The 22,981-nt window shown below is 44.3% G+C and overlaps 1 protein-coding gene across 4 annotated transcripts in view; it reads left to right on the forward strand.

The window, feature by feature from the left end:
- The window catches only part of Ap1s3 (adaptor related protein complex 1 subunit sigma 3), a 72,504-nt gene that overhangs the window by 40,177 nt on the left and 9,346 nt on the right, over nucleotides 1-22,981 (forward strand). For all 4 annotated transcript variants that reach the window (XM_045147854.1, XR_006636814.1, XR_006636813.1 and 1 more), the window contains exons 2-3: nucleotides 12,985-13,163; nucleotides 14,806-14,914. In XM_045147854.1, coding sequence (XP_045003789.1) covers nucleotides 12,985-13,163; nucleotides 14,806-14,914 — 288 coding nt within the window. The remainder of the gene's footprint in view (nucleotides 1-12,984; nucleotides 13,164-14,805; nucleotides 14,915-22,981) is intronic.

Here is a 22,981-nt window from a genome sequence, read left to right on the forward strand (position 1 = left end):
TTAATATTAACAACATATGGTATATAGCTATATCATGTGTTGGTTCCCTCTTGTCCTTGCCCTCATTCTGCTGGGGACCCTCTTCTGGGGGTTACAAATATTCCTCATGAGGTTGTGCTTTGTGCATTGTGGGAATAGCAGTCAGTTGTTTTTGGGGGAGGGAGTGCCTCTCAACCTGTTGCTGTTACATTGTTTCCACCTCCTCTTCTGCAAGATTCCCTGAGCTGTGGTGGGTGAGTTTTAAGTCTACTTCAGAGATGAGCTCTCAGGAGCCTCTAAATCTCTGCTTTGGTAGGTGTCGAGTATCCTCAGGGTCTGTCTCCTTCACCCTGGTGCTGATTATCAGGTTCAGCATGGAAACAGCGCTCTTGCTCATCTCCCCTTTCCTGTGTGGATTCAGCTGTGGATTGGCTGAAATGTGAGGGGGATTTCATCTCCTTCAGTCTCACTACCTTCTGAAAAATAAGAACAGATTCTCCAATGGTGAGTGAGTCAGCATAGTTTAAATGGGATAAGCATTGTTAATGTAGGGGGAATTTGATGCATGTGACCCTTCTTTTAGTCAGACTAGTGAGAGCTTGACAGTGGAGACTATAATCTTTGTCTCCGTAGGATTCTGGTCTGGTTCCCAATTCCAGATATGCATTCCTCCACATTGAGAGGATCTCTTAGCCAATCACAAAGCTATTGGTTACCCACTGAGGCTGTGTGCCACTGTTGCCTTGGTGTGTACATCCTGTCAGGGTGTTTGCTTGTGAGTAGCTTAGACCACTGGTTGCTCAAACCATTGCTGGACACTTTTCCCCAGTAGCTCATGAAGTGCTTTTGAGCACTGGACAGACTGTCTGGGGACTGGCTCTCTTCTGGATTTCATAGGCTAGAATTCTTGAGGGTAATAAACCTCACCAACTTTTTGTGATAAACACTAATGAGACAACTTAGCCTCAGATAAGATTTGATAATTTTAAGCTGAGATATGGGAGCAAGATTACTGAGTTAGAGGTAACGACACAAATGAAGCACAAGAAAGAAAGCTTTTGGTCCCAATGAAATTCTGAATGGTAGTGTAGGAAGAGTCTTCAGTCTTCATTTTACTCAGAGCTTTTAAGTGAGACTTGCAGACAAAACCAGATTGTAGACCAAGTTCCCACAGGCTTGTTTAGAGAGACCAAATTACTTTTTTCTTTTGTTATAATTAACTGACAGCATTGAAAGAATCCTAGTATTTTACACAACCACCCAGGCTTCAGGCTTCCTGGAGACTTGGCAACAGTGACTGACATGTTTTTCTTGATGACACCTGACTGTGGCTGAGGTGTGGCTGCCGCTTTTACAGGGTGCTGTGACCCATATTTAGCCGTGTTCTTTTCCACCCCTTGTTTTAGTAAACTGAACCTTTGCTCACTTTTAATATGGTACCTGCTTTTAGCCTGCCCGAGGTTGGTTTTGAACATGGCAGTGTGAGGTTGGAAAGGGGGCTCACACATCCTGGGCTCTTGTACCTTTTTTTTTTTTTTTTTGAGGTAGGGTCTCACTCTAGCCCAGGCTGACCTGGCATTCACTATGTAGTTTCAGGGTGGCCTCAAACTCATGGCGATCCTCCTACCTCTGCCTCCCCAATGCTGGCATTAAAGGCACGTGCCACCTTGCCCGGTGTCTTACTTGTCTTTTGATTCCCACTAACCTAGCTGCCTGTGGGGAGAGTAACTGGTGTGAACATCAAGTGATTCGCCATAAAGGAGTGGTGAAGTTCCAGGAAAGAATCAGCAGGGAAGGTGAAAACCAAAATCTGAAAATATAGCTGTTGTTAGTTACAGAAAAAGTCCAGAGATTGCAGAGAGTAGCTGAGGCCAGTCGGTCCCCACAGTGAATATCAATAACCCCACAAAATAAGACCCTCAGTGGAATTGGTATGGGGGGAAGGGGACCTATGTGTGCAACCTTTTTTAAAAAAATTTTATTTATTTATTTGAGAGAGAGAAATAGGGAGGGAAAGAGAGAGAGAAAGAGAGAGAGAGAGAGGGAGGGAGGGAGGGAGGGAGAGAGAGAGGGAGACAGACAGGGAGAGAATGGGCACGCTGGGGTCTCCAACCACTGCCAACAAACTCAAGATGCATGCCTCTCCTTGTGCATCTGGCTTACGTGGGTCCTGGGGAGTTGAACCCGGGTCCTTTGGCTTTGCAGACAAGTGCCTTAACTGCTAAGCCATCTCTCCAGTCCTTTTTTTTTTTTAATAATAAATCAATAAATTTAAACAAGGCGATAAATATATTAACAGAAGCCCATGAACAGGGAACCCCCAAGTAAATAACCGCTGGGGAAGTTGGAGACAAGGAATAAGTACATAGTCAGAGGTTGCCATTGGTCAACAGGCAAAGAAGGCGATCCTGATGGATTGGTGTGGAAAGCTTGCCGGTTCCTGTGGTATGCTTACTATCTGAGCACCAGAGGGTGATTAATGAACCCAGGAGAACACAGAGATGGGGGAGCTGGTCCACTAGGTAGCTGATGGCTGGCTATGACCCAAAGCATCAGCAGAATGGCTTTCTGGGCAGCCCTGAAATGGTTGTCAGGGGCTGTGCATCAGAACACGGAAACCTGCAGGTGAATGGAAAAAGAGATGCCAGAAGGGCATGATCCCAAGGAGAAGCCGGGACCAAAGATCCAACTCCCAGGCGAGGTATCAGAGGTGGCCAGTATGCATTGAGAAGTTGCTCTGTGCTCTGTGCTGCCATAGAAGATTGACATGTGTGGTATCATTTCATTCCTTAAGCATCGCCGGGTTTATAGATGAGGAGACAGAGGGCCAGAAAAATCAGGTAACTTTCTCACATTTCCGCAGTTCATATATGACAGAGTCAAGATCCGATGCAAACTCTCGAACTTCCTATTGCCAAAGCTTTCCTACTGTACCGCCCACCTGCTCTATCGCCCTTTGCCCAGCTCCCGCCAAGGACGTGGCTCTGCCTGCTCGTAAATTCCCCATAGGTTCTAAGCCAAATCTAAATATTCTTTTCATGAATGCATAGCTTGGTTTGGACCAAACCAGAAAATACAGCTGAATTATACCACTTTGACTAGCTGAATGTAACACTTCAGTAGAACTAAAATATTCATTTGTTTTCAAGTTCCACTGAGTTCGAAGCCCGGCAGCTTGTTAGTAAACTTTAACCCTCAGAACATGTATAAATGACGCTCGGGAACCTTGTGTCTAGTACGTTTGATTTCCGTCAGTGCATACTTGTAAACTTCTCTAGTAAGGTAGAGCAGGTTGGGATGATGGCTCAGTGGTTAAAGGCACTTGCTTGCAAAGCCTGCAAGACTAGGTTCAATTTCCCAGCACCCACGTAAAGCAAAACAGAAAATGATGCATGTATCTGTGATCCCGACGTGCCCATGACTATGGTACGCACAGCCAGGAGAACCTGAAGTCCATGGGCCCCCCAATCTGATGTTCCTGCACAGCCTGGTGATTCACAAGAGACCCTGTGTCAAAGGAGGTGGAGCACAGGCTCCTCACAGTTCTCCTCTGATCTCCGCATGGGTGCCAGGGTACATGCGCCTATGCACATATAAGTATATATGCAATGTATTTTATTTCAGCTATTTATAGCATAGATCATGTGAGGCTTAAGCAAATGGTGTTTGTAAGGAGAAGGCAAGGTGGTTGTGGAAGAGGGAACTGTATATGACTGGAGCACTTTGAGAAGGTGACTGCACCATACTGGTGAAGACACACTCCTACTGTCGCTATTGATGGTGATGGATGGATTACCTGACTTGGTGGACATCCCTTCTTCCACCTGCAGAAGAGCCCTCCCAGAGCAAAGGGAGGGTCGAGAGAGAGAGAGAGAGAGAGGGAGCAGTTCCAGAAAGATAGTCTTGCGGCTTTCAGAGTGAGCTTCAAGGAAGGCCAGGAGGAGTCCTGTGAAGGGCTTTACCCCTGCATCCACATGTGAGCCCTGCAGAGGTGAGCGCTCATAGCATTCCCACATAGTTTTCCTACAATTGATTGAGCAGCAGGAAGAGAATGGCCAGATCTGTGTTTGCAGAAACTAGTCAAGTCTTCTAGCCAGAGAACTGTTAGGCCTGTCTAGACAAGCTGCCAGGAGACCTGGAAGATAGACCTGCTGCTTGAGTTCACTGCGTTGGGAAAGGAAGTATCCCTCAATAAACCCAAGACCTTTTAAGGAAGGTGGTCTCAAAAAAACCACAGTGTTCTCCAATCCTTAAAGAAAGCCCAAAAGCTATTTCCAGGCCCGGATATTTATATAGGGCCAGTTGCCATTTCTCAAAATTCAGTAGTTTCATCAGTATTTTAGTCCTTGTTGCAAACATTGAATTGAGTTAGACATTGTTCAAGAAGAAGCACACAAAATGCAGGGAAGTAAGAAACTTTGTGGTTCTGAAATTAAAAATTTTTAAAGCCCTTGTGCTTTGAAAGCTATCAGAGGGCTGGAGAGATGGCTTAGTGGTTAAGTGCTTGCCTGTGAAGCCTAAGGACCCCGGTTTGAGTCTCGATTCCCCAGGACCCATGTTAGCCAGATGCACAAGGGGGCACATGCATCTGGAGTTCGTTTGCAGTTGCTGGAGGCCCTGGCATGCCCATTCTCTCTCTCTTTCTGTCTCACCCCTCTGTCTCTACCTATCTATCGCTCTCAAATAAATAAATAAAAATAAAAATTCAAAAAAAGCTATCAGAACACTTGATTACCTATTCCAACCTGAAGTCTCATCCACTTCAAAATCTTGAACAATTTTTTGACATAGATAGATAGATATAGATATAGATATAGATATTGGTTTTCTGAGGTAGGGTCTTGCTGTAGTCCAGGCTGACCTGGAATTCACTATGTAGTTTCAGGGTGGCCTCAAACTCATGGCAATCCTCTCACCTCTGCCTCCCGAGTGCTGGGATTAAAGGTGTGCACCACCACGTCTGGCTAATTTTTTTGATATTTTTTATGCTTGCCTTTCTTGACATTTTACCTCTTTCTTTGACCTCTAATAGCTTTATCTTTTTCTTTAATTTTGTCTTACTTTGCTTTGTTTTAATTCCTTCGAAATGTCTTTGTGTTTGGCTATCATACTTTTGGAGTTCCAAGGGCACTTTCTAGCCTTCTCAAAAAAAAAAAAAAAAAAAAGAACCTTGGGCTGGGGAGACGGCTGAGTGGCCAAAGGTACTTGCCTGAAAAGTCTGTCAGCCTGGGTTCGATTCCCCAGTAGCCACATAAAGCCAGAGCACAAAGTGCCGCATTCATCCGGATGGAGTTCATGTGCAGTGGCAAGGGGTCCAGGTACATTCATCTCTTTCTCTCTGTTTCTCAAATAAATATAATAAAGGTATTAAGAAAAATAAAATCAGAACCTTACCTGGCTTTTGTTCTGTCACCATAGGAGCTTTACCTCTCAGCTCCCCAAGCACGTGTGTGACCGTTCGTTCTGCTCTGGCTCTGTGATGCTGCTATAGTCACTCTCTTCCAAAGACTTTCTTCTGTTTGCTCTTTTCTCTCTCTTTCTTCTTAGAGGCTTCTCAACTGTCTGGTGACCTTGAAGTGGAATTCTGGATGACTGCTCTCCTGGCACCTACAGGTCTCTGCTCTGCTACTTAGTGTCTTAAGGGAAGAATCAGTCAGTCTACTGAGTGAAGAGCAGGGTTGTTTTGTAGGGCAAAGATTGCGGTGCATGCTCCGAAGTGCCTTCCTCTGTTGCATGAAGTTATATGACTCTGCTGGCTCTGAATCTTGGTTTAAGGTCCAGGGAGATTGCTGGCATATATAAATTCTTCCTCTTTTTCCACATTTAAAAATATATTTCTTTTATTTATTTATTTGAGAGATAAAGAAAAAGGGAGTGGGGAGAGAGAGAGACAGAGAGAGAATGGGTGCACCAGGGACTCCAGTCACTGCAAATGAACTCCAGATGCATGTGCTCTCTTGTGCGTCTGGCTTAACGTGGGTCCTGGGGAATTGAACCTGGGTCCTTTGGCTTTGCAGGCAAATGCCTTAACTGCTGAGCCATCCCTCCAGCCCTGGAATGCACCTTTCTTAAATTGCTGGCTTTCTCCAGTTTGCTCATGAGCTTCACAGGTCACTGTCCCGTTTCCTTTCCATCTTCCGAAAAACCTTTGAGCACCCCGATGGCTGTGACATCCCCATTAGCCTCTTAAGTCTTTAGGGCCTAATATGTTTTTGAAACTTTCACTACTATCATTTTCGTGACATTTTGGAAGGGAGAAGGGATCAAGGCTTGCACTTAATTCAAAACATCCATTTCGTTTAGATTCCTTATCGCAAGTATAAGGTCTCTACAGTGCAAGTCCACGAATCGAGCTGCACGCTTTCTAGCACTCCCCCTAGACGCTAGTATGTGAGGTAATGATTTGTGCTGACGGGCCTCTTTGAGATGCAGTGACTTTGGCTGCTGATGTGATTATTTCCCTTGAGACCATCCAGTTAATCTTGAAATGAGGGAAGGGTGTTGACAGCCTGGTGGAAGATTTTCAAACCGACATCCATGCCGGAAGGAGGTATTTTCCTCCATTTTGCTTGTTTATTTAATTTGTTAGTATTAAGAAAAAGAGAGGCTAGGGAGATAGCTGTGTTCACAAAGTTCTTGCCAAGAAAATATGAGGACCTGAGACCTCATCGCCAGAACCCAGCTCACAGCCACATGTCGGTGGGGTATTCTGTAACCCCAGAGCCGGGGCTCGCTGGCTAAGCTAGTTGGTGAGCTCCAGGCTCAGTGAGAGACCTTGTCCCCAAAAATAAGGTGGGTGTGATTGAGGAAGATGCCGGGCATCAACCTCTGCTTCCAAACACATGTACACACATGTGCATGCAAACCCGCACACATATGCGTGAACACACACACGTGAGCACACACTCATATACACAGAAAATAAACTTTATGACAAGAACATTTGAATTTGTTCTGCCTTTAAATGAAATCCCTTTCCATTTTTCCTCAGGGGTCTTGGCTACTTGGTCTCTTACTACCTTTCTCCAAGGACCTCCCGAGTGTTGGAAATACAGTGGTTTAACTCACCTAGACTTTCACCCAAATGGTTGTCTCCCATACCTTGAAAAAAATTCTATAGGCATTCTTGCTGGTTCCCAGCACTCCCTAGAAGTTAAATATTAACAGGAAATGAAAAGTTGCTTTTCTGCTCACATTTCCTTACTGTTCAGCCCAGTGTCTGAACATGAACTTTGCTTTTGCGCTGTGGGAATGAGCTCGCTGCTGCACAGGAGTTCTTGCCTTGTCTTTCTCCTTCTCACGCCTCCCTTGTTCTCTCTCTTTCTTTAAAGCCACAACCAATAGCAAGAAGCACATGTGATACCATTACCTAGGACATGCCTGAGCAAGTTAACAAAAGAGTCAATATTTACCCTTACTCTGAGTGGCCACCCGGCACATACTGTTTGGTTTTTATTGTTTCACTAAAAGTATGGTGAACTGGATCTATTCAGCTTGCTTTACAAGCCACTGCATTGCAGCCTGTTGTAAAAACAGTTCTCTTGTTCATGTGAATAAACCTTAGATCAATTGCCAGAATTAAATAGCATTGCATTGAAATTAGAAATAAGTAATTATCAGCCCCTCCTCCTTGTTAGTTCGGCAATGGCAATGGTGATTAACTGTGCACGCTCCTTACCTAGAGTTTGTCTTTGATTGTCCTTCTGTGTATTCCTAGCTGGCTTTAATTTTTTTTTTTTTTTTTTTTTTGAGGTAGGGTCTCACTCTGGCTCAGGCTGACCTGGAATTCACTATGTAGTCTCAGGGTGGCCTTGAACTCTTGGTGATCCTCCTACCTCTGCCTCCCGAGTGCTGGGATTAAAGGCGTGCGCCACCACGCCCGGCTAAATTTTTTTTTTTAATTTGTTATTTATGTATTGATTTGAGAGAGAGAAAGAGGGAGAGAGAGAGAGGGAGAGAGGGAGGGGGGGAGGGAGGGAGGGAGAGAGAATGAGAGAGAGAGAGAGAGAGAGAGAGAAAGAATGTGCATGCCAGTGCCTCCAGCCACTGCAAGCGAACTCTAGACACATGCGCCACCCTGTGCATCTGGCTTATGTGGGTCCTGGGGAATCAAACTTGGGTCCTTACTTAGGCTTTGCAGGCAAAGTGCCTTAACTGCTAAAAAATCTTTCCAGCCCAGCTAGCTGGCTTCTTAATCATGTGGTCAGGAGAAGTTTAGTCTGATCACGTGCTCTGTCCTCTTGTTTGAATACCACAGTTTAGAGCAGTCTTAGATTTGTAGCATCCTGGAGCAGAAAGTACAGAGGCATCATATGTTCCCTGTTCCCCTGCAGACATAGCCTCCCTCACAGTCACACCCATGCCGGAGGAAACTGTTCGCTCATCCACAGTGTGCAGGAAGATCAGCTTTTGGTGTTGGACCTTAGAGTCACCAGGACAGTATCATCTAGCTCCCTGCCCCCTTCGCCTGCCCCACAGCCGCACAGCGCTTCCCCAGGCCGTCCTGCGTTATGGTGCACTGTTGTGACGTAGGAATTTGCTTGTTGAAAGAATCAGCCATTTCTTAGTGTGCAACCTTCAGATAAAATATATAAGTGTATGTTGACTGATGATGCTTTTTTTTTTTTTTTTTTGTTTTTTTACTTGCTAAGATTCTTGTTGTTTTCTTTTTGGTTTTTCAAGGTAAGGTCTCACTCTAGCTCAGGCTGACCTGGAATTCACTATGTAGTCTCAGGGTGGCCTCGAACTCATGGCAATCCTACCACTGCCTCCTGAGTGCTAGGATTAAAGGCACCATGCCCAGATTAAGATTTTTTTTTAAAGCATTTTTCTAATTATGGGATCACATGTATGAATTTTAGAAAACCCAGTGAAGTACAAAGAAGAAACTATCCTTTGTGATTCTACTTTTCCAGGATAACTACTCTTTTTTAAAATATATTTTATTTATTTATTTGAGAGAGAGAGACAGAGGCAGAGAGCGAGAGAGAATGGGCGCACCAGTGTCTTCAGCCACTGAAAAACTCTAGATGCATGCGCCACCTTGTGCATCTGGCTTACGTAGGTCCTGGGGAATCAAACTAGGATCCTTTGGCTTTGCAGGTAAATGCCTTAACTGCTAAGCCATCTCTCCAGCCCTAAGATAACAACCCTTAACAATTTAGTAGACTTCCTTCATATAAGTTCTTTGCAAGGATGATGCATTTTTGGAATAATACTTTATACCCAACTTAACATTGTAATAGTAGGATTTCCATTTCATTAAAAAAGTACCACTTGAAATATTATGTGTTTTTGGACTTTTATTTTTGTGTATGTTACTGTAAAGAACTGCAGTGAACATCTAGTACCTACACGTTCATCTACATTTGGTTTGTGAGACGAAGCCTTACTGCATAGCCCAGGACGGCCGAGAGGTCTCAGCCCCCAGCCTCAGCCCCCTGAGAGTTAGTGTTACAGGCACATAACACCGTACCTAGCTTCACTTTCCTGCGTCTTAAGTCCTGTTTTAATATTTTTAGTCATTTATTTGTAAAGAGAGACAGAAAGAAAGAGAAAAAGAAAGAGACAGAGACAAAGAGAATAACTGCACCAGGGCCTCCTGTTACTGCAAAAGATCTCCTGACACATGGGCCACTTTGTGCCTCTGGCTTTATGTGGGTACTGGAGAAATCAAACCTGGGCCTTCAGGTTTTGCAAACAAGTGTCTTTAACCATTGAGCTATCTCTCCAGCCCTTAAATCACATCTTAAAGGTAGATTTTTAGATAAGACATCATGGGTTTTTGATGCTGCTAAGTCACTTTTTCCAGAAGGTTGAGGTTTCAGAGAGGCCACTGTTTGGAAGACAGAAGAGACTCAGCATCTGCACATTGAGAGCCCCAGGATAAGGGCCTAGATTGTCAATGAAGGGTTGATGACCCCACATATCCAAAAGAGGTAGAGCAGGGCTGAGAACGAGGGCCTGGAGAGATGTTGCATTCCTCGACATAGGAAGACACACGTTGAATTAGGGGTCACCGTGTGGATGTGGGAGGAGCCTAGGAAGCCACTGGCTCTTATCCTCTCCCCAGAGTCAGGGAGTAAGGATGGAGTAGGGATGGTGGAGGGCGTGATGGTGACCGAAATGACTGAGGCAGAGAACAGACTGGGAGATGTTTAGAAATCCATTCCATCAAGAGGTCCTTGGAAAGTTTCCAAGCATCACTGGAGGTTCATGAGCTGAGCCATCATGCAGTCATAATGGTGAGTGTCTGACGCCTCCATTTTGAGGAGAAATGAGAACAGATGGGTTAATCTGGCCTGAGAATTTGTACAGTGCTGTGAAAGTTGGAAAAGGGACTTAACTGATGTGGTTCAGAGGGACAGTGACATTTAGGTGATGTGTCATGTGACCTGGGCCACCTATAGAAAGAGTTTATCAGGGCAATGACTTGGAGGAAAGGAACGTGCTCTGTATATTTATATTTGTGGCTTAGGTCCTGAAATTCCAGACAGTCCTGAGAAGGCAGTGATCATGGCGTAGCAGCGTTGGGGACGGGGGAAGATCATGACGCTTTTTGTTTTGGAAACTGTGGGTTCATTTCATGGGTCATGTTTGGAAGCAGGTAGCTTTGTAAACATTAAGAACTGAAGTTGGGGCTGGAAAATGGCTTAGTAGTTAAGGCACTCGCCTGCAAAGCCAAAGAACCCAGGTTCAAATCTCCAGGACCCACGTAAGCACAGGTGACACATACATCTGGAATTCTTTGCAGAGACTGAAGGCCCTGGTATGGCCATTCTCTCTCTTTTTCTATCTGCCTCTTTCTCTCTCTCAAATAAATACAAAAAAGTATTTTTGGAAGTTTGATTATAATATGGCAAGGAGAGGTTCTTTCTGGGTTTTGTCTGGCTGGGGTTCTAAAGGCTTCCTGTATCTGCATTGGCACCTCTTTCCCAATTTTGGGGAAATTTTCTTCTATGATTTTGTTGAAGACGCCACTATGCCTTTGGAGTGGATTTCTTCTCCTTCTACTATGCCCTGAATTCTTTATTGGATCTTTTCATAGTGTCCCGAATATCTTGAAATTCCCAGTCATACTTTTCTATAAGTTTGTCTTTCTCTTTGTTGGACTGTATTAGATCTGCCACCTGGTCTTCTAGCTTAGATATTCTGTCCTCTCCCTCATCCATCCTACTGGTGAGATTTTCTACAGAGTTTTTTATTTCATTAACTGTGTTCTTCATTGCTAGTAATTCTGACTGGTTTTTCTTTATCATTTCTATTTCCTTATTTATGTCTTGTATTGCCTTCTTTATTTCATTAAATTGGTGTCCTGCGTCTTCTTTGATTCCTTTGATTTCCTCTTTGAATTCTTCTACAATAAAGTATTTTTAAAAAGAGCTGGAACTGCCCTTGGCAGCCCTTTCTGCCCATCAGGACCTAGAGGAAGGCCCCGACACTGCTTCTGAGAAACCAGCCAGATGCAGTGTGCCCACCAGCTTGGTGAATCCCTCACAGGCCCAACTGCACCACCCTGGACATACTTCAGAAATCTACAATAAGCGCTGGAGAGATGGCTTAGCAGTTAAGGTGTTTGCCTGCAAAGCCCAAGGACCCAGGTTCAATTCCCCAGGACCCATATGAGCCATATGCACAAGGTGGTACATGTGTCTGGAGTCCATTTGCACTGCCTGGATGGGTCAAGGACAGCTCTGGTGGACATTATGTGGACAAGGAATGCTTCATTTACTGTCGGCTTTTAGGGAACATCTGTGCCCAAACACCCCCCAAAGTGAGGTCAAGTACAGTAGCTCTTTCTGAGATGAGGTTTGGAGGCCTGAGGGGATCCAGCTGCCCACCTGGGCCAAGCATTTGAGTCAAATGTAAGACCCTGCTCCACTCATTTAGTCGAATTTCACAGGAAAGAGTTACTCGTGTCTCTTGCTCATTTCCTCCCAGAAACTTTATAGGGGAGAAATGTGGGAATGTTGTTTTCTGAAGGCAGGTGAAGTGTGTTTTTGATGTCAACTTGAAATTGACTCCCAGCAAATATTAGAAAACGACCTTCCATTTGTCCTTTTTTTTTAAAAAATCATTAAGAAAATGCTAAGCAAAAATAGTATTTGATTAACCTCTTGAAATGTATTAGTCAAAAGTGCCCTGAATGGCTCAACTGATAAATTGGATGAAATTAATTGTGAGAGGTGATGTACTTGTGACTCACTAGAATTCATTACTTTCTACCATTGCCAATGTGCTCTAAGTGGCTAAAAGTCTGCCACATGAAAGGCAATTATGACTCCAGATGGCAGGCCCCAGGCTCCCTCACAGCTAAGGGAGGGATTCACGAAGCCATCTCTGGTCTCTTTCTGGCCTTCTCACTCTTTCTTTCTTCTCATTTTCTTTTCTTTTCTCTTCATTACCATTATGTTCTCACAGTTGTGATAAGGAACTAGAATGTAACTTTTGCTTGTTTATTTGTTCATTTGTTCTGCTTTTTCAAAGTAAGGTCTCACTCTAGCCCAGACTGACCTCACTATGTAGTCTCATGGCGGCCTTGAACTCAGAGCGATCCTCCTACCTCTGCCTCCCGAGTGCTAGGATTAAAGGCGTGCGCCACCACATCTCATCTAGAATGTGATTTTTTTTAAAGCATATCCTTTCACCATTCTTAAACTTTTATTCTATTTACTTTTGCTTGTGAAAGAATGTGTTTGCTTTCAAGAGTAATACTACTACCTTGATATAGTTCCTTCCCTAATGGCTTTACAACCCTTGAAAGGAATTTAAAACTGAACATATTTTCCACTCATGACATAAGTGAGTGGTGTGTGTGTGATGTACCATGTTTTGCTTCTCTGATGGACAAGTGTCTTTTATCGGATGAGACACCCTCCTGCTGCTGTTTCCTCACCTTTCGTTCCTGGGTAGATGCTGCCATTGAACTTCCCACGTGTGTGTGCGTGTGTGTGTGATCACTTGACCGACCAAGCCCTGGATTTCCCTGTCCTCTTTTTATTTTAGATACATTTCATCTTGCTCTTCAGTAGACAAGGAAAATTGCGGCTGCAGAAGTGGTATACCACTCTCCCTGATAAAGAGAGGAAAAAGATCACCCGGGAAATCATTCAGATCATTCTGGCTCGTGGTCACAGGACAAGCAGTTTTGTTGACTGGAAGGAGCTAAAACTTGTTTATAAAAGGTGTGAGTAGCTTCCTGGGAACTAGATTTCTTCATATGGCTTTGTTGGTTTCTACCCCTGAATATTTTAGATTATAATAATAAACCCAATATTTCCTGGAATATTTGTTGCATATGGCCCAAATATTTTTATTATATTTTGCTTTTTAAATAAACAGTTGTACACTTAGACTTCCCTCACCCCATTGGCCAAATATTTGCAAGCAAGTGCCTTTAAACACTGAGTTGTCTTCCCAGCCTCTGGCTCGTATATCACTGACCTATGGTTGGTTGAAATGACATCCACATGTTAGGATGGAGTCTAATACTTAAAACTACATTGATCATACATGCTCATGTTCAAGAAAGTTTTCATAAGCACCTGCTACATTCCCAGCATCTTTGCACTGATCATGGATATAGCTGTGAACAAGACATACCATGTTTTTTGCCCTCATTGAGTACATTTATTTGTGAAATAAACAATATATGCTCCCTTTGGAACAAATGCTTTGGAGAAATTCAGGCCAATGTGCCAGAGAGACAAGAACTGTGTTCCGTGGGTAGCACTCATGACACTCACTGTTCATATTGGCAGATGGATACTCTGAAGACACAGAGTTTATGTGATTAGTCATAGGCACTGAGTGGCAATCTGTAGAGCCAGGTGTCAAGACCAAATCTTTCTGCCTTTAAAGCTCATATGTTCTCTGTTTGATGTAGCATTCTAGACCATACCTGAAGGTTAATTTATCAATGAGAAAACTGAGGCTTGAGAGGTAAAGGAAGTTTTTGAATGAAGAGTCAGGTAAATGATGGGAAAACCAGGACCAGAAAATGACCACCCTGACCCTGCACCCCACATCACAGTGCAGCGTCCAGAAGGAAAGTGCCCAGTGGAAATGCCCTTGTACAGGGTACATAGGAAACCTAATGAGAAGAGGAGGAAGTGCCTTCTAGCCTACCATTAATGGAGTGAATTATCAGCAAGAGCCTCCCGGCAGGGCTGCTTTTGCCAGCTCTGTGCGTTCAGAGCGTGACAAGTGAGGGGGAGATGCAGGCAGATTAACTGGTGGGCAGATGAAGCAGGGGGCTGGGCTCCTAAGAGCTTAGATTTTTTTTTGTTTATTTATTTGAGAGCAACAGACAGAGAGAATGGGTGCTCCAGGGCCTCCAGCCACTGCAAACGGACTCCAGACACATGTGCCCCCTTGTGTATCTGGCTAACGTGGGTCCTGGGGAACTGAGCCTCAAACCAGGGTCTCAGGCTTCACAGGCAAGCGCTTAACCACTAAGCCATCTCTCCAGCCCAAGAGAGAGAGCTTAGATTTTTAAAGGGGGCAATTTATAAGCTAGACGGGGGAGGGCGGCGCTTAAGCCAACATCCAGATTACGGTAAGGGATCCCATCCTTCCAATCAGAACTCTTCTCGGTAAAATTTTGTTGAGAGTCTTTCATGTAATTTACAGGAGTGATCTAATCACCTCATTGTTTTTGGGTGTTTTATATTCTGGTAGCATACAAGAGGTGATGAATGAGGATTTCATACTTAGGCAGGGAAGGCTCTAGAGAGAGCAGGAGATTGCAAATTCATTGGGAAAACCATCTTTAGGTTGATTAATGTCTCATCCTATTTTGCCTTTCTTTATTTTTCTCTTTTCAAGGTATGCTAGTTTATATTTTTGCTGTGCAATAGAAAATCAAGACAATGAGCTCTTGACCCTAGAGATTGTACACCGGTACGTGGAGTTGCTGGACAAATATTTTGGAAACGTAAGTGCTGCTGGCCCTTCAGACCCAGTACCTATCTCGGCTCTGGCTTCCGCTCGCCTTTCATCACACACCTTTTCTCTCTAAAGCTGCGTTTTACCAAGGGCCACACTGGCCCACCTTGGGTCAGAATTGATGGCTTGTCTAGTTCTTAGTCAATGAAAGACTCAAAGGAGAGGAGGTTGTCATTACCTTCAGATCACACATGCACTGGAGACCTGGTTTCAGGAAACCCGAACTTGATTGTGAAGAATTTCTTCCTCTTTTATCCCTCATTCCCCATGGTCTTTGGTTCTGGTTTTTTGTTCCTTCTCTGGCTTTGTTTAAACCTGTAGGTATTCTCTACTAGTAATAATTAATTAATGATTAATTAATAGTTAATCAAAACGATTAAATATAATATAATTATATAACAATTCTATAACATAATTAATATAAATATAATAAAAATTAAAACTAAAAAAAACAAAACACAAATCAACCAAAACAAACAAAAACCCAAAGCCTTCCACAATTATCTTTCCATAGTCTTTTCGCCTTGCCTTCCAAGAGACAGATACCAAGGGGATGTCACCACTGTTTCTGTCTTCAGAACCCTTTCATTCAACCCCAGCTTACAGCTCGTGGGACCCCTCCACCCTGGGCCTCCCACTGACACTTCCTGAAGTCGTTTCCTGCTCTGCCCGCCGCACCCCTGCTCCTTGCCCATCCTTCGAATGGCCTCCTCTCTCTGCGCTCTGCTGTGATGTCGCTCCCCTGCTTCCTGTCCCATCTCTGCAGCGGCCCCGCCCTGGCTTCTCCTCTTGATCTCGCGCTGCCCTCATCTTGGAAAGGCTCTTGCTTCTCTTCTCGCCCTTTCTGGTGGCTCTATGGACCCTGTCCTGGAGCTTGCTATTAGGTGACTCTCCCTTCTCCTGGCAGTGGTCTTCACTGGGCTTCTCGTGGTCAAGAAGCACACTGATCTGCTGAAAGCCTGTTCTGCTTGTTCTTTCTGGGGTTGGAGTTGATTATGACCCAAAATTCTCTAATGCGAAGGGCCAAGGCTCCTCTTGTCTTTCTCTGCCTGCTACTACAACCTGCCTCTGCTGTGCAAATTAGACAGAAATTCCACTCTCAGTGCAGGCTTACTCTGTAATTCACTTTTGATATCTTTCTTTTCTCTCCTCTTCTCTTCTTTTCTTTTCTGAGGCAAGCCCAACAGACTGGTCTTTTTCCCCTTTTTATGAGAGAGAGAGAGAGAGAGAGAGACTTGGCGCACCAGGGCCTCCAGCCACTGCACTGAACTCCAGAGGCTCGCGCCCCCGTGTGCATGCGCAACCTTGTGCGCTTGTTTCGCTTTGTGTGTCTGGCTTACGTGGGACCTGGAGAGTTGAACATAAGCCCTTAGGCTTTGCAGATAAGCACCTTAACTTCCAAGCCATGTCTCCAGCCATCTTGCTTTTCTTTTAGGCTTCATATTTTGGCCATTTCTGCCCCTGCATTTTTGTGTCTCTGCTTGGCCTGTGAATGACCACCTTTCTTACAGAACACATGTCTAGGTGGGCATCTTCCCAGTCACCTTCCATTGCATGTGGTGCGCTGCCTCCTGGGTGGGAATTTAAGCCTTCCCGACTCTGCTCTCAGACCTCTCCTCAGCCTTCCTGCCTGTCACAGCAGCCACACGCCAGGACGCCGATAGCCGGCTGCCTGGCCACCAGCCTGCACGTCTCCCAGGTCCCGACACAGCGGCTTATCCTCGCCTCTTGCGAACAGCTCTGGGCCAGATTTTAGCCAGTGCTGCAGAGACGTTCAATCCAACCCATGGCTGCAAGGAAGAAATCACTGGGTTTGTAAAGTGTTTCCTCTAGTAACATTCTCTGCTCTGTTCCCTTGTTCACTGAAGATTGCTTTTTCAGTATTTTTTAAAAATATTTATTAGAGAGAACTGGTGCACCAGGGCCTTCAGCCACTGCAAACAAATTCCAGACACACCTGCCACCATGTGCATCTGGCTAACATGGGGAATCAATCTTCAGTTCTTAGGTTTTGCAGGCAAGTGTCTTAACCACGAAGCCATGGCTCAAGCTCAGATTTCTGATTTTTTTTTTTGTTGTTGTTGTTGTTTTGTGTTTTTTTGAGGTAGGGTCTCACTGTAGCTCAGGCTGAATTGGAATTAACTATGTATTCTCAGGATGGCCTTGAACTCATAGCGATCCTCCTACCTCTGCCTACCAGAGTGCTGGGATTAAAAGCATGCATCACCACTCCCGGCCCTGATTTCTGTTTTTTTAATCAAGTGTTGTCAGGAGAATCTGCTTCTAGAAGAGTTTACTACATACTTTCTCTGAATAGAATAAGCAGTAATTACAACAGTGGTTGGGCTTTTATCAGATTTGTCGCAATAGGCTCTATAACAATGAGCACTAGATAGGTTTCTAGAGGAATTTTCTCTCTCTTCTCCCATAAATGATGTTATAAGGGCAAAATATTGCTTGAGGAATTTCAATTATTAGTCAATATATAGAAATAATAATGAAGCTGTATCACCTTTCTTTCTCCTCCTGCCTCACCAAGTTCATTTTACTTTTAATGTTTTCACTGGGGAAGGAAGAAGGGAGGGAGAGAGAGCATGTGGGTGCACCAGGGCCTCTGGCCACTGCAGATCAACTACAAACATGAGTCACTTTGTGCATCTGGCTTTATGTGGGCACTGGAGAATTAAACCCTGGCCTTTAGGCTTTGTAAGCAAGGGCTTTTAACTGCTGAGTCATCTCTGCAGCCATATTTTTATTTTTTAAAACAGAGCCTTGCAAATATATGCTAGTATGTTTTTAAATGTGAGAGTATTTAACTGAATGTTTTCTTTTACTCAAATAGACCTGATAGTCTTGTGCTTTCCTTTGATAACTGTAGACATGGTCTTTGGCAAGAGCTTAGAGGAGATTCTTGAAGTCTGAGTATTCCCATAACCTTCCTTCTTTTCCTCATTTCTGAACTCTAGTTTGACCTGTTCTGTTTTCCTATTAAACCAGCTATGATCACTGTGATCACGTGATCTAATGTCGACGCTTGATCTCAATGTGCCTAATGGGGATTCCACCAGATGTCTCAGATGTCACTTCTCAGGGGTTTGGATGACCTTCACCAGTGCGGTGCCCAGGGCAGGCATGAGGAGGATGGGAACACCTTCTCGCTTCTCTACCATCAATTCTGCATGCTATTCTGGCATTTGCCAGGTGCTCTGTCTTTGTCATGAACCAAAATTTAATTTGCTAAAAAATTCAATGCATCTTTCATTAAGCTAAGAGCAGCTAAGAGCACTTCAAGGCTACACGCCTGGTAGGTGTTCAGTTCTTATTAATTAACGGTGGTGAGCAGAGGCTTCTATCACTGATTCTCACTGACATCGTCTCAGAAATAATATATTTCTCTTCGGTCTTCTATTCATCTCCTGCTAATACCAAAGGTTTCCTTGAATTCTGCCCATATTGTACACAAGGGAAAACTATGCACTGAGCCTCTCTGATAACTCTGGAAAATATTATCTCCTGAAGACAGATAAAAAAGGCAAAATCTCTGGTTACTAATTTGTTATGAAATTTTTTAGCACTTTTCAATTCCAAAGAGATTAACGAGGATTAACTAGTTAATCGTTCGATCTCCAGTAAGTAGCACTAACCCCAATTTACAGAGGTTGGAAGAAATACCTCAAAGTCCCCTAGTAGATAAGGATGTGTTTGAGGATTTAGATACCTACTATCTTCCCGTTCTGGATTGCTGTGTGAATTTTTTATTGATGTATTTAGAATGTGTGGATGTTGCTGCCCCAGGGAGGTTTTGAACTTGCTATAAGGGAGTCTTTCTGTTGTAAGAGGAGGAGTATGATGCATCTTGGCTTACCTGGTATTGGTTCACTCAATAACTAGACCCAAGATTTCATACCTGCCATCTATCTCCATTTTACAGATAAGAAAAATGGCATAGAGGTTGAGATAAGTATTTGTTTTGCAACACACAGGGATGCTCTGAGGGTCAAAGAGAGAGAATAGCCAAGTTTTATAAACTATTCATTGCTACATAGTTGTAATTAACTTTCCTTTTTATATAATTTTATGATATTCCTTATTATCTGAATCATTTTCTTCATGTAAATTGAATTTTTTTTTTTTTTTTTTTTGGTAATTTGGAACTGAATTCAGGAAGGGTCGATGCTGCTTCTTACATGCAACCCAAATGGATTTAATTGATGACATGGCAGAAATAATCTCACCATGGCATGCATTTGGCTGTAAGAGGAGGCCTTTAAGGCACATGGTAGCAAAACATAAAACCAGGTTGTGGAGGATAAAGTTAAACGGTCAGTTCTGCCTTTGTGAAAGTATTACTGCAGAATCTACATATGTGAACAAAAAAGTAAAGGGGTTCCCGTGTTTATCAGCGTGATTCACGAAGGAGGAAGTCACGTGTTATTCCTTCACAAGTCGAGTCTCTTGAGCCTCAGGGGTGCAGGTCTGATATACTGGGACACAGCCTTAACGTGGAGTTTAGAGTCTTTGAGCACCGAAGTGATAGTGGAAGAAAGCTGAATTTTGCAGAGGTGCTTCTGGGATATTATCTCTTCTTATTCTCAGATGGGGTCAGGTCAGAGCAGCTACAGAGCAGCGCCCTGCAGCCGCTGGATGGGAAGTAGTCTCTTGCTTGTCGCATCTCTGCGATGGCGCGTTGTGTCTGTGGCTCTCTGCGCACTGGCTCACCTTCTTCTCAGTCCTTGAAGCTCGGTTCAGAAACTTGATCGCCCTGTCGCTGCTGGAAGAGCCTGCGGGCCCAGGGACGGGTGCCTGCGCTCAGAGTGGGATGCAGGAAGTTTCTAGAGAGCTTGTGTGAGTGTGCATCAGGCCTAACCAGCTGCCCTCTGCTGGTTTCTCTCTCTTGGGTTTCTGGTCCACACCTGACTTGATCACTTGAGCTTTCTCTGCGGTTGCCACTCCAGTTGCTGTCGCTATTCCAAGTTCTCTGCCAACTGCTTTCTTCTAGTACCTTCCTTCCTATGCATGTATATCCAATCAACTGAGAGTTTGTCGTATTTAGTTTCATTCTTTAAAATTGTAAAAGAGGGGCTGGAGAGATGGCTTAGCGGTTAAGCGCTTGCCTGTGAAGCCCAAGGACCCCGGTTTGAGGCTCGGTTCCCCAGGTCCCACGTTAGCCAGATGCACAAGGGGGCGCACGCGTCTGGAGTTCATTTGCAGAGGCTGGAAGCCCTGGCGCGCCCATTCTCTCTCTCTCCCTCTATCTGTCTTTCTCTCTGTGTCTGTCGCTCTCAAATAAATAAATAAAAAATGAACCAAAAAAAATTTAAAATTGTAAAAGAGTATATATCCTTCTGGACACACACTGTTCTACTTAAACAAATGGATTGCATTATGCACATGATTTCTAGAACTTTATTTTTTCCCTCTTAAGCCTGTGTTGGATGTTTCTCCACATCTGTCCATGTAAACCTACCTTATTCTTTCTTCCTCACAAAATTCCCATGCCATTATAGAGGTACACATGAATGATTTGAACAGTCCCTATGGAGGACTTGGCTAGTACCCAGTTATTATTATTGATGATGCTATCTAGCCCAGGCTGACTTGGAATTCTCAGGCTAGCCTTGAACTCATGGCAATCCTCCTACTTCTGCTTCCCAAGTGCTGGGATTAAAGACATGTGCCACCACACCCAGCTTTTTTTTTTTCCTCTTAAGGTTACTATGAATTCAGTTTTCGTTTCACTGATTAACAAGGAGACTGCATATCTTATTAGACTCGTGTTGGTCTTTTGTCCTGTGTATAGATTATTCCCTGATAGTCTTCATTATTTCTCTATTGTGGTGTTCAGCTTAAGCCTGGATTTGTAAAAATACTTTTCTGCATTATGGATCCTATCTCCTCCTCTCCCCACAGTTTTATATTTGAACACACTTTCCTCAATGTCTCATATAATTTTAACTTTGTTTAGAGTAGCATATGAGCCCACCCTGTATTCTGAGTGCTCCAAATTTCTGCCTGGGAAACATTGATCTGCTACCATTTAAATTAGAAGCTGTAGAAAGAACTCATAAGCCGAGAAGTTCCCTTTTCTCTCCCCGATGGTTGTTCGCAAACAGCAGCCCAATGGTTCAACAGTTCTGGGTTATCTCCTGGTGAACAGATTTCTATTTTGTGTGAATGTGTACACACATACCCTGACACACACATGATGACACATGTATATATACACACACACACAGACACATATGGAGAGAGACGTTTAAAGCAGGAGAAATAAATGTAGATATCTAGACTTATATAGCTATCTAATTATGTATTCATCCATCCTTCTGTCTATCTATTTGCATATTGTTGATGGAGTGTTGTTTCTAGTGAGTGAAGAGACCGTCATCTTCGCAGGTGAGCTAGCTGAGGTTTTCTGACCCAGCCGTTTATTACAGTGGCATTGTATTCCTTTGCTTATGTGCATCAGCATTCAGTTCCATCTGTCAAAATAAGCTGTAGCCTGTGTGTGGAGTCTGCAAGTTTATTGATATAAATCCTAACTATGTGCAGCAATTTGCAAAACTATTGACATCCACTTTATGTAAAGTTATAGCATTCGGTCGAGTAAGAGAATTGTTTAACTGGGAAGCCATTAATTCCCAGCATAATAGAAACCAGGCCTATGTGCCGGCTGACCTCACCACTTCCTTCGTTATCATTGCATCCCACAATTTTGGCACCATACCATCCACTAGATGCCAGGGACATAAAAGTGACTAAGACAAGGCCCGTTTTGCGCTCAGAGTAGGGAAGGATTTGGACTCGCTCCCCCAGTGTACTGAAGACCACAGTGAGGCCCTGCAGGAAGTGATATAAATCTGAGTGTGGAAAGCAGATCTGGGGAATCTCTGTTTGCCTGGCTTTTGAAATTTGGCCTTGAAATATGAGCTGTGTTTGTTTGCTATCAGGAGACAAAAAGCAGGGGCATTTGATGGAGCATCGCCAGAGGGAGGACTGACGGAACGTGGTGAGCTGCTGGCGTGTCTGTCTGTGCTTGCGGGCACAGGGCAGCAGGGAGGCGCAGTTGGGGTTGGGGCGGAGAGATTCCTGCGTGACGTACTGAAGACTCAGACTTCATCCTCAAAGCAAGACCTCAGGAGGTCACTGCAATGGCTCAAATGAGAGATGTCGCATGGCTAGCTGTGGAGTGGAGAGGTGGGTTGGGGGTGAGGGAAGTCATTCTACTTAGGTGATAAAATCAGCAGGAAATGATGATTGAATCAAGAGGGCACAAGCAAGGGAGGGAGGATTGAAGGAAGGAGAAAGTAAGCTGAACAAGGAAGAGATACTAGGGGTTGAGGGGAAGGTACCAAAAAGAATGTGCTTGAAATCAGGTTGGAACATGGTGATGTGGGAAAGTATATCAGGAAGATGGAGATCAGGGCTAGGCATCCAGGTTGAATCACTGGCACGGTTAACATTTCTGAGAGCCAGCGAGGCTGTTGGGAAAACAGTGTGCATCACCCAGAGAGGAGGCTGCCTCAAGGAACACCAGTACTTCAGGAGAAGAAGCATGGCCAGAATGAGAGCATCACGGGGTAGTGAGATTGTCTGTCCGCAGGCGGATGTGCCCCAGGGCGGCATACTTTCTTCTTGAAGGAATACCAGGTAGTAGAGAGGAATGAAGGAATCATCCAAGGAGCCTGAGAAGGAATCAGAATTGGGTGAGGAACACGGGCTTGACATGGTGTATTCGTGGTCAGGGGTGCAAGCAAGAAGAAAGACACAAGAAATAGATGGGAGAAGAGTGTCAGATGTGGCTGAGCATGAAGTGAAGGAGGAGCCACCCTGGGTGGTCAGAAGGTGTGGACGCCAAAGTAAAGTCAGGTGTCCAGTGGCTTGTGGAATAAGTATGGAGGAAGACAGCAAGGGTGGTGATGGCCTGCTTCCTGGCGGAGGCATTGCAAAAGGGCTATATTTGGATGATGGGGGTGACCTCGTTACTGACTGCACACAGACCAAGATCTAGCACACCCTGCGTTGTTCTGTGACTCCTTCCCCTGGACAGAGGCTT

The sequence above is a fragment of the Jaculus jaculus genome, chromosome 4 (genome assembly GCF_020740685.1).
Source record: "Jaculus jaculus isolate mJacJac1 chromosome 4, mJacJac1.mat.Y.cur, whole genome shotgun sequence".
Taxonomy (NCBI): Eukaryota; Metazoa; Chordata; class Mammalia; order Rodentia; family Dipodidae; genus Jaculus; species Jaculus jaculus.